Here is a 12,661-nt window from a genome sequence, read left to right on the forward strand (position 1 = left end):
CCTCAATAGCGGTGTGTTGTCAAACTTTTGGATATTTGTCATTCTGATAGGTATCATTATCTTACTATATCTGGTATTTTAATGTGGTTTTAATTTGCATTTCTGTAATTAGTGAAGTTGAATATTCCTGAATATTTTTTGCTCATCGCCCTCCATCACTTTTTTTAACATTTAAATCATTAGTTGATCCTTTTGAATTTATCATGACGTATTATGTAGAGAATGCATGCAATTTGTCTTTTTTCTAAATTGCGGCCTGGTTATCCCTATTTATTAAAAACTATTTCTCCACTTGATTGGTGATGTTGTCTTTATCATTTATTAAATTTCCATATGCATTCAGGTCTGTTTCTGGAATTTCTTTTCCAGTGGTCTGTCTATTCATGGACCAATTTCACACTTTAATTTCTGAGGCTTTTTGTTATATTTTAATATCTGGTAGGTCTGCATTCATTCTCAACCTCTCTCTTACTTTTGTTTTTCTGAATTTTCTTGGCCATCTTTGCATGTTTATTTTTCACATGAGCTTTAAAATCAGCTTTTTACTTACAGAAATAAAATGTGATTTTAAAAAAATTGTGATGGAAATTAAATTTCTAAATGAACTGAGGGAAAGTTGACATCTTTATAATATTGAATCTATTCAAGAACATGGTACATTTCCCCAGTTGTTTTCCTATTTCAAGTCAGTTTTTGTGTCCTTAAAGAATATTATAAAGTTCTCCTTATCTATGCCTTACACGCTTCTTGGTGAGTGTATTCATAAGTATTTTATCTTTGTTTCTATTATAAATGAGGTCTTTGTTCCATTATATCATCTGCTTGTTGCTTTATATATATATATATTTATATGTATGTGTATACACACACACATATATTTATATTTATGAAGGCTATTGGTTATTGTATATTTCTTTTGTATCCTGCTACCTTTCTTAATGCTTTTATTGTATGTAGTAGTTTTTTAGTCATGTAATCTGCAATAAGAGATAATTTTATCCCTTATTTTGTAATTCTTATACCTCTAACAAGTTTTCTGTTAATTGTATTGATTAAAATCTCTAATAGTTTTAAGTAGTAGTTGACTTTAAAGGGCATTTCTTAATTTTTTCCTAATTGTAGTCAATATTCCTAGTGTTTCTCTCATTAAGTTACTGTCTTTAGTGCCCAAGTACACATTTTATCATGTTAAGAAAGTACCCTCATTTCTGTTTTATTGAAATTTTTAATATAAGTGAATGTTGGATTTTGTCAAAGGGCTTTTTAGCATCTCTGGAGATGATCATATAAATTTTATTTATCAGGCTTCCCTGGTGGCGCAGTGGTTGAGAGTCCGCCTGCTGATGCAGGGGACATGGGTTCATGCCCCGGTCGGGGAAGATCCCACAGGCCGTGGAGTGGCTGGGCCCGTGAGCCATGGCCGCTGAGCCTGTGCTCCACAACAGGAGAGGCCACAACAGTGAGAGGCCCGTGTACCACACACACACACACACACACACACACACACACACACACACACACACACAAAATTATCAGTTTTCATGGTAAATCACATTAATAGGTTCTTTAATTTGAAAGCACTCTTGCATTGTTGGAATAAGCCAACTTGGGCTTTAAAGTGCCTGTAGTCTTTGTCTAATGTTTTATTTAAGTTGTTTGCATCCTCTGTTTGTAAGTGATTGGTATATAGGTTTTTGTGCAGTCTTCACGTTTTGGTATCATCATTATACTTGTTTCATAAAAACAAATTTGTAAGTTTTCCTTTTTCTGTGTTCTTTAAACCTTAAGTGGTTTGGAATAATTTGGTTCTGAAAGTTTGAAAGATTTCTTTATTAAAATTTTCTGAGCTTGACTCTTGTGTCGTAGACTTCAACAGCTTGCTTATTTCTTCTGTGGAAATTGGTTTGTGTAAGCTTTCTCTTTTTTCTGGAGTCAGTTTTGGTAAACTGTATACCATAGAAAATTACCTATTTTCTGGTGTCGATTTTGGGAAATTATGTTTTTTGGTATATTACCCATTTCATCAAAATTTTTCATTTATTTGCAGAGGGTTGTGTTGTGCAGTCTGTCTCTCTCTTTGTACATATATATATATTTCTTATATATATGTAAAATTTATGAAGTTGCGCCCTTGTCATATCTTTGGTTGTATATTAGCTAATAGTTTATCATATTTTTCCAGTAGAGCAGCTTTTAAAATTTATTTCAGTTCTCCTTTTTACAAAAGTATATTGTGGGGCTTCCCTGGTGGTGCAGTGGTTGGGAGTGCGCCTGCCAATGCAGAGGACGCGGGTTCGTGCCCTGGTCCGGGAGGATCCCACATGCTGCGGAGCGCCTGGGCCCGTGAGCCATGGCTGCTGAGCCTGTGCATACGGAGCCTGTGCTCCGCAGCAGGAGGGGCCGCAACAGTGAGAGGCCCGCGTACTGGAAAAAAAAAAAAAAGTATATTGTGTTTTGTAACTCGATTTCTGCTTTTAGCAGCTTTATTTTATTCCTTTCACCATCCTTCAAAGATTTTTTTCACATTTCCTGAATTAAATGCTTACTACACTTATTTTTATTCTTCCAGTTTTCTTAATGTAAGTGCTTCATTTTCTTGAATGAAGCTTTTGCTGTATCCCATAGATTGTGGTATACAGTATTTTTCTTTAGATTTGTTTTCTAGGAATTCTGTAATTTTGTTTTCCCTTTCCCCTTTGAGCTATGATGTAAGTTAGTTTTAATTTTGACATTTTCTTTTTTTTTAATAGTGTTTATTTATTTTTACTTGTTGACAGTTTGCTTTATTTATTTATTTATGGCTGTGTTGGGTCTTCGTTTCAGTGCGAGGGCTTTCTCTAGTTGTGGCAAGCAGGGGCCACTGTTCATCGCGGTGTGCAGGCCTCTCACTATCGCGGCCTCTCTTGTTGTGGAGCACAGGCTTCAGACGCGTAGGCTCAGTAATTGTGGCTCACGGGCCCAGTTGCTCTGTGGCATGTGGGATTTTCCCAGACCAGGGCTCGAACCCGTGTCCCCTGCATTGGCAGGCAGATTCTCAACCACTGCGCCACCAGGGAATCCTCCTTTTTTTTTTTTTTTTTGCGGTACGCGGGCCTCTCACTTGTTGTGGCCTCTCCCGTTGCGGAGCACAGGCTCCGGACGCGCAGGCTCAGTGGCCATGGCTCACGGGCCAAGCCCCTCTGCAGCATGTGGGATCTTCCCGGACCAGGGCACGAACCTGTGTCCCCTGCATCGGCAGGTGGGCGCTCAACCACTGCGCCACTAGGGAAGCCCCAATTCTGACATTTTCAAATGGTAATCTTATGATTATAGATAAGTTGTGCTGCTCTATAAATACTGAATATGTGAACCAGGGAGTTTAAGTCTTTAGTTGATCCAGAGTCTTTGATCCGGGGGACCTCCTAGGATAAACACCACCCCCAACCCCGTCTTTTTCTTTCTCCTCTTCCCTCTCCCTTTCTCTTTTGTCTCCTCTCTCTCCCTCTAGCGGTCTCCCACCCACCTCAACCCAAACCCCCCCACCCCGCCCCCACGCACATGCGCGCATATGCGTGCGTGCACGTACACACACACATACACACACACTTTTTTTAGTCCAGCAACCTCTGACCTTTGGAGGTAACAAAAGCTCACTCTGGTGAGGAGGAGGAGATCTTTTATCATGAGAACAGTACTCTTGAATTTGTAATAAAACTTAATTGGAAATTGATTTTTATGAAAATTTGTTTAATAACTCTTGTGCTACTTATGTCTTAAGGGAAGTATTTTAAAAAGAAAAAAATGGCATTTACTCTTAATGTAAAGTGTATTTTTTCTATAGTTGACATGAGTAAGATTTAAAAAATTCTAGTTGGAGAGATGCTTTATTGGATATTTCTGCTTCTGTTGCTGAGTAGTAATTTGAAATGGTGTGTGTGGGCGTTTTATAGTTTATGATATTAGAATATAAAGCAGCAAAAAACAATATAAATTTGAAATATTAATAGAGACAAATTTTAGATTCTATTTCAAAGTGCAGTTTCTTTAAAGTGGAAGTTTACATTAGGAAGCATTTTTTTCTAGGAGTACTGGTTAGATATATAATCAGTATGAGATCTCAGGTTCCCTCTAATTGAAGATGCCTTCTCAGCTTCCTTAAAACAATTCTGAAAATGTGTTTTTTGTGAAATGCAGGAAAAGAGAAAGATTCCTGTATTTCCCAATGGATCTGCCCCCAGCTCGGGTGAGACCCCTAAGGAGGCCCCACACCATGCTGGGCCTGAGCTGCAGAGGACTGGACGGTGGGTACAGATACTAATACAGTGTGGGTGTCTTTTAGGGGCTAGAGATTGATTTGATGGAAAAGGCATAAGCATTCTTTTTCTTCGCAAATATTTGGAAAGTAATTTTGTACAGTATTTTTTCCATATTTTAAAAAATGTATTATTTTATAGGTATGTAATGTTAAGGATAATTAATATGCATTTTAAAGTAGTTTACTAGACTATATTGGGTTCTGTATACCAGGATTTAATTTAAAATGAAAATATTATGCAGCATATGTTAAGAGTATTGTAGTTCTATAGTAGGTTAATTTAACTGCCTGTACAGCAGGTTCTTGAGGAAAGTGTGGTGCCCTATTGCCATTCTCATATGAAGTTAGAGAATTATGGGAACAGAGAGGAATTGTAACCAATGTGTTGTGTGTGTGCATAGATGTAAAACTCTTCCATGAGCAGTACATCATGAGGTAATGTAAAATTCGACAGACAAGCATAATTAAACCGTAGTAATAGTCTCTGGAAACCTAGTTAGAAAAATTGTTGCAGAAGTTAATTTTTGGAATAAAGAATAGAAATATTACCAGGTGCAAACATTGTCTTAAAATATTTTGTAGAGGTAGAAAATGATATGGTATTACCATTGTGTAGAAAAAAGCATGTGGATGTTGATACTGTTTTATCCATTGGTGGTCCCTATAGAACTAAAGATTTTGAAGCTTAAATATTTGTTTAAAAAACCAGGATAGCTTATACAGGATATCTTAATTCATTGACTAATATAGTAGTCTCTGAGCGAAAGGTGCTCATTTAAGTTATTATTATTATTACTTCTTCAGACTTAAAACTGAGGTAGGGTTAGTCACTGAGAAGTACCAAGCCAGACCCCCAGTGATCTCATGTTACCCGAGAGTCTCATATAAATGATTGACTTGATGATATACTTTCATTTTCTAGATTATCATTGGCACCATTTTTATTGCAAGTTGGCACCTTTTTTTTAGTTTTCTCAGTCCTCTTGCTGTCATATTATTTATAGGATAACTTCTTCCAGGTGTCAATGTATGTTTAGGCTTTATTTCAGTATTAACTTTGGAAAAAGCTAGAATGGTAAAGCTTGAAACATCTAAAGCATTTGAAAGCATAAGATTAATTTGTTTGGTGTATTTTTCTGCAGTAGGAATTTGAATGATATTTTATGAGTCACAAAATCTTTTTAAATTACTGATTTGTCACTGGTATTTATTGAGTACCTACTATTTCCCAGGCAGTGTTCTAGACACTGGAGATAATGGCAGTGAATAAGAAAAGGTCCTTGCCCCTCACAGAGCTTATATTATAGTGGAATGCTTTCAAGTTAGATGTATCCAAAAGTCTGATTTTAAAAAACACTGAAATGATAAGTCATTGAAATGATTTGATATGCAAATATAGATTTTAAATTTACTAACTAAAACCTCTTAGTTTTTATTAATATGCACACTGGTTTGACTACATATACAGTAAATTACATACACTGAAATAGTTTTTAGACTTTTTTTCTAGACCAGAAGTATTTATGTGTTTGAAGTACTAAAATTTTAAAACTAAAATTATTTAATTCACTACTGAGTGGACCTGAGCATACTACATTCATATTAAAGGGTATTTGGGGACTTATGATTATATTATAATTGCATTCCTGGTATTTCTGACACATGCCTTTAAGATTTATAATATAAATAATGATTAATAGCATTGCTTATGCATATTTTCATGAATGGGTTGTTAGGTTTTATTTATTTTTATTATGTATTTCCTTGCACATTTGTGTTTGATATTTATTGCATTTACTCATATAGTCATTTGCCTGTAGTCTTTTCAGTATATAGTCCATATGATACAGATGTTTGTGTCTCTTTTAACTTAGTGAGGTTTGCCTTTCCACTATCAGTGGATTAGATTAAATGAGTTTGTCTTCTATAATTTATGCCATTATTTAAATAGGATATTGATTTTTGTTGACAAAACGCTAGGCACCAGCAGTTTTATGTAGCCCATAGTTTTAGTTTGAACTAGCCAGAATCCTCTCGTGTACAGTTTGACGAGTTTCATCTCACCTATTTAGGCTTTTTGGTGGTTTGATACTTGACATCAAAAGGAAAGCACCTTTTTTCTTGAGTGACTTCAAGGATGCATTAAGTCTGCAGTGCCTGGCCTCGATTCTTTTCCTATACTGTGCCTGTATGTCTCCTGTAATCACTTTTGGAGGGCTGCTTGGAGAAGCTACAGAAGGCAGAATAGTGAGTACAAAGATTGGTAGTGGCCAGGCTCTTAGCTCTTCAGAGGCAAGTGTCTGTGTGCATTTGTCTCACTATTCATACTTTTATTTGAAGAGTCTACCCACAGCATGATTAACCTGTCCCAAAGCAGACTTCCCCCAAAGGTAATTGCAATGGAAAACATGGGGAAGCCACTTGAACAGGAGAAGATGCACAGTTGAGGTAAAAAAAAAAAAAAAGAAAGAAAGAAAGAAAAAAGTTTGTCATGGCTCGCTGGATGAATGGTTTTATAAATTGAGTAAAAGGCTTGTATTGTCTTTGTGGGGGGAGTGGGTTGGAGGAGACAGATCAATTGAACTGATTCTGGGTGGGTCATGGGTGGGAGAATTTATCCGTGGGGTCACTTTGTATCCTTTAAGGCATCATAGGATTAGTTAGAGCCATGTGATTAACATTAACTAATCCACCCTGGCAGGTCCCCTGGGCTAGACTATTTGGAAGAACGGAGCATAATTCTGGACAAATGATGGATTTTTGAAGTGGTGTTTAATTTTGCTGTTATTAAATTTGTGTGAACGTTGCCAAAGTGTTAATTGGAAAGTATAACTGAAAACTGCATCTGTATTTTGATATGACTAGAATGAAAGTTTTTATGTTTTTTGTTCTTGGTGATACTGTATTGGGGCTGTGGGGGCCTGATATCGGAACAGCATCTAGTGCTTCATGAAATTTGGAAAGACTTTTTTGTTGCTGTTTATATACATTTTAATGGCATTTAAATGAGACAGTTTGTGATTCCTAAGTATATTTTGTTTAATGATATTTACTGTTTGGAGAAAATTTATTTTTTACAGATAAAAGGTTAAAAACCAACCAATTCTAAGTAGTAATAATTGTTCAATTAAACTATTTCATAAGCTGAACATGAGATAAACCTGACAACTGAAATTTCCTTTTAACTCAATTTATTTTTGATTATTTAGATTCTTTTATGTTATTCTTTTATGTTATTATAGCAAAGATAGATATTTTTAGTAAGTTTCTTTATGTGCTGTCACAAGTTGTACATGTAACTCTGCTGGTCCCTGAGGAAGTGTGTCTTGTCTGTTAACGATCATGGAAATACTGTTTCTTTCCTCTTGGACTGTCACTCACTGCCTGCCTGTCTCATCCTGCTATTTAATACCCTGTGCATGTGATAGAGCTTTAGGCACTAGAGGAACATAGACAAGGGTAAGACATGGGCATGTGTCATCTATCCTCAGGGTCCTAACCTAGGAGAAAAAGATAGGATAGTATATATGTAGTTACTATGTCGTGGTGTTCTGTGCCACACATGAGTGAGATAAAGGAAGAGCTGTAGGAGTTGTAATAATTTAGAATAGAGAAATCAGAAATATTATGGAGGGAAATGATACGGAGATGATGCGTTTATTTTCAGATGCCTTATTGGAACTTCAGGTAGAAATGGAGACATTAGGAGGTGCAGTTCCAGAATTTATAGAGTGGTAAGAAAGAAATATGAAGATTGGGAAACTGAAAATAGATGAGGTTAACAATGTAAAGGGAGAGAAGGAGAGGAAAAAAGTGTGGGGAGTTATCCCCATTTATGAAATGGAGGCAGGATGAAAATGAGGAGAAAAATGGCCCAGAAAATTAGACACAGGCACAATCAGAGCTCTGAAAGAGGAGTCAGGATGATGTAATTTTGTAAAAACCAAAATAGAGGTGTAGAGAAGGAGGAAGATCAGCAGGGATTGTTCAGTGCCGTACAGTGGAGAGGCGTATGGGGGAGATTAGGGGAGGGCTTCTGGTGGGTAAAATGGAAGCTTTTGAATGTGGGTTAGTTAGGGCAGTATAGGGAGGGCTGTGATTTCTTTAGGGAAAGACTTAGGGCAGTATAGGGAGGGCTGTGATTTCTTTAGTGAAAGACAGGTTTTAGTTTGGGCATGAACATAGAAACAGTTTAAAAATTTGGAAAAAAGTAGGTCTGGGTAAAGGAACCTAGTAAATGTGGCAATGAGGGGTTTGGGGAATGGTGAAAGGAAGGTCTTCACCTGGAATTTTCTGCTTTTTCAACATAACATTGAGGAGGGAAAGTAATTTTGCGCCCAACTGCCTTCCCCACCCCATTAGCATTTCTTTATTTGCCATCTCCTTGTTTTTCTGCTCAATTTTTTGCTTTCTATTTCTAGGTGTTGTTTAGACATTTTTTCCTTTGATTTGAGCTCTAAATTCATTCCTAAGTATACATATTATAATTGAACTAAGGATTTTATAATAAATTAGTAGTGTCTTCCAGGACAATCTGTTGTTTGTGGGCAAGAAAACAAATTTATCTCATACAATTCATAAATATATTGTTAATATGAACACTTACTCATTTTGCCAAAAGTCTAGTTTGTATGTGGGTTTGATCCTATTTTTATACTAATAATTGAATTTTACTTTTACTACATACTATTCTTACGTTGTGATTTTGATTTTGGAACATGCTCTTATTACTGATGATGATAATTGCTACCATTTATTGAGTGCATTCCATATGCCAGACAGTGTGCTTGCTAGTGTTTTCAGAAACACTGCTTCTTTAAGTTCTCCTGGCTATCATCACCCACATTTAAAAATGAGAAAAGTTGGGCGGGACAAGTCTGAGATACAGCCATGGTTTAGCACCTGGTAGGAAGCAGTCTTCTACTTCAGATCTGGTTCTGAAGCCCTGCTCTCTGCCTGCTGCTGTGCTGCCTCTCAAGTTCCAGGAGGCTTGTTTCTCACAAGTGTCTTGTCTTTGCTTTACCGATGATGGGCTTTTCCTTTCTTAATTGTATATCCCAGTTGACCTTGATGTTTGTGAATGGTAAATCGTTTTCTTTCTGACCCCTCCCCTCTGTCGAGTGTCATAGCCTATATGCCTTAGCAACTGATAGCCTAATCAGTTAGGATGTAATGTTGGCAGTGAAACAAAATTGGCCTACTAGCTTTGATTTAAGATTTCTATGAGTCTTTCATTTTATCATTTTTACCAAACTTTAATAATAATATTTCCTCATTTATGGTTTCCAGGAGTTTTTTAAGGAAATTTTTCATCTATTGTTTATGTTAAGTATTTCATGTTTTATACATGTTGGTTAAGCCCATCATATTAGATTAATTTCTTTAAAATGTATGGGAAATTGCACTTTGGAAGCAAGTTTGAGAATGATAGTTTCAAATCTGAGCATGCTAATTTCTTATTCATCTACTTGGAGTCTGTTTTGTAGCACACCACATCGAGCATTTAGTATGTTTTTTATTTTCTTAAATGAACTATTTCAGACATGCAAAAATATTCAAAATAATGTATACATCTTTGTACTCACCATAGGCTTAAGAAGTAAAACATGTATAGATAGGGTGGGAGCCTCTGTGTCCATCTTCCATTTACCTCTTTTTCCTTACCTCCCGTAGTATTGAGTTTTAAATTAGGGTTGATTGTAAAAGTTCACCTTTAATATGCTAAAACAAAACAATTTTCCCATGAATTTAAAATATATTTGTAATTTTCCATATTTAAAATTTAAATTTGAGATTTAAAGTTGCATTTGCTTTATTTTTTTAACCACTTGATTAATATTTTTATTTTCCAGGTATCTTATATATATGTATTATAGTAGGTTAGAGATATATTTATGATGTATTACCTTTATTCGTTTCTTTTTTTCCTTAAACAGAGTGCAATAGAGTCTCTTTTTGGAGCATCATTAACTGGGATTGCCTATTCGTTGTTTGCTGGGCAACCTCTAACAATATTGGGGAGCACAGGTCCAGTTTTAGTGTTTGAAAAAATTTTATTTAAATTCTGCAGGTATGTAATAGTTACCTACTTGTCACATTTGTTTAGGTATGTTTATAATATATTATTGTTATTAACTTCAGTTAAAAGTACATTATATATTTAATAGCTGAAAAAGAGGATCTGATGAGTATACATATTTTCGATATTTGGGGGCTACTGTGTGGTCAACCCTACTCTGGCTTCTACTCTCATCCCCAGTCACCTTGAATATAAAATCAATGGATTTGAGTGCTGATAAGCAAATCACTTGAGGGACAATAAAAGTCCTTTGTGTTAGCAAATTTCAACCTAGTAAGAAGGTAGTTAATCTGAATTATTTATTATACGGTATGTTGGTCTTCTAAAGGAAGTTTAGAAAGCAGTGGATCTCGAAGGCTCACGCTGACTACCCAGCAGGACTGTGTCACAGAGGGAGCTGCAGCTCACAGTGTGGGGTTAGTGCAGGTTACTGGAGCTGGTAGCCTCGGAATTTGACATGGCAGTACTATTCCTTTTGTGAGATAAATGCAGTTGAATATTTTAGTCTGAAACAACTTGATGCTGTTAAATGTTTGATTCACTAATTTCTCTTGTTTGGATTCTTTTGCCACTGGGCAAGCTGATCCTGATTCTGATCTGGCACAGTACACACATAAATAGAGAATGTACTGGCCTCAAGTGTTTTAGACCCGCTGGTAGTAATTTATTATTTGAAATTGAATTGGAAAATGAAGTCACTGGTGATACTGGTGGTAGAGGAGCTGGTGGTGGTGGGGCTGGGGCGTGGCTGCCATGTTGACACTGGAGCATCTGGGTCTTCAGAGAGAGTGACATACATCTACTTGTTCTACAGGCTGCTTATCTGTCATTTACTCCTCATAACTGATTTCTAAAGTGAGGTCTTTAAAAATATTTATTGCCTAGCAGATTTGCACTGTAAATCTTTTGTATAAGTAAAATGTAATCATTAAGTCTACTAATAAGAAGCTAGTCTTCAGTTGAAGCAGAAAAACACATAGAGCTTTCTTTAGTCATTATTTTGTTATTCTGTAATGTGTTCTCTTTTAGAAATCTTAAGTTTTTATACTGTTCTTATTGTTTGTTATGAAAATTTTAAGTACCAAGACTGTTTGGCATGTATATGTTGATCATGTCCACATTTTTCTTTCTAAACAGAGATTATCACCTTTCCTATCTGTCTTTGAGAACCAGTATAGGTCTGTGGACTTCTTTCTTGTGCATTGTTTTGGTTGCGACAGATGCAAGCAGCCTTGTGTGTTACATCACGCGGTTCACTGAGGAGGCTTTCGCAGCTCTCATTTGCATCATATTCATCTATGAGGCTTTGGAGAAGCTCTTTCATTTAGGAGAAATATATGCATTTAATATGCACAACAATTTAGATGAACTGACCAGCTACTCGTAAGTGTTTCTGTTTCCCCTAATAGTAAATGTATTTTTGCAGAGGTGTCTGAGCAAAAGAAAATGGATTTTTTGCATTGTGATGCTCACTGAATATCTAGCTATAACTACCCAACTAGCAATACGGAGGTTGACTTGTTTGTTACAGATGAGATCTTACCAAAGCACACAGTGGATGTAAACGCGGTTGAACAAATTCAGTCATTTTTATTCACTGAAACAATTTGTCCAAGTGTGTGTATTTTTAGTTTTATGTGTAAATTGGGTTGGCCAATTTAAATTCAGTTGTTTGGCAACTAACCACCATATATTTATATATTCTTCATGTTTTACATTTTCATTAATGTGTTTGAAACTTGATAATTTTTACTGGAAGTTATTTTAAAGTGTAATTTCAGTGCAGTGTTGTATGTTGTTTAGTGGATTATTTTCTTTGTGATAAGAAAAGCATGAAATGAAAATATTTTAGGACTCTAGAATAAAATAGGATTTGAGAAGTAATTATAATAGTTACAAAGGGTTGGCAAACTTGTTTAAACGTGAAAAAGGTTATTAAAATTAGACATACCGAGGTAGATGCCTGTATTTGCTGTCTTGAGCACAGTTGGTATGAGCATGAGCCTGCATTTGATTAACTTACATGGAGGAACGTGGTTACCAAAAGCCTTCCTTCCTCCTGCCCCCTTCGGCCCCAGTCCCTCACTTCACACCCCTCCTACTCTCGCTGTCCTCACACACTCTTGACTTTGATGCACAGAGGAGGGAGGGATGTGAAACTTCCTATAAGACACTGACCTATTTGAAAATATTAGTGACACTTTGATGCCAAGTCTATTTTGTGTCATTTTCTTTGCTCTTAAACTAGTTAATTTTTAAAATGTTATTTGTTGTCTTCTCTCTTTCCC

The 12,661-nt window shown here is 36.0% G+C and overlaps 1 protein-coding gene across 5 annotated transcripts in view; it reads left to right on the forward strand.

Moving 5' to 3' along the window:
* Positions 1–12,661, forward strand: part of SLC4A7 (solute carrier family 4 member 7) — an 88,773-nt gene that overhangs the window by 51,236 nt on the left and 24,876 nt on the right. For all 5 annotated transcript variants that reach the window (XM_007456716.1, XM_007456717.1, XM_007456718.1 and 2 more), the window contains 4 exons: positions 4,174–4,280; positions 6,367–6,541; positions 10,231–10,364; positions 11,511–11,756. In XM_007456716.1, coding sequence (XP_007456778.1) covers positions 4,174–4,280; positions 6,367–6,541; positions 10,231–10,364; positions 11,511–11,756 — 662 coding nt within the window. The remainder of the gene's footprint in view (positions 1–4,173; positions 4,281–6,366; positions 6,542–10,230; positions 10,365–11,510; positions 11,757–12,661) is intronic.

This window comes from Lipotes vexillifer, unplaced genomic scaffold (genome assembly GCF_000442215.2).
Source record: "Lipotes vexillifer unplaced genomic scaffold, Lipotes_vexillifer_v1.1 scaffold612, whole genome shotgun sequence".
In the NCBI taxonomy this organism is placed as follows: Eukaryota; Metazoa; Chordata; class Mammalia; order Artiodactyla; family Lipotidae; genus Lipotes; species Lipotes vexillifer.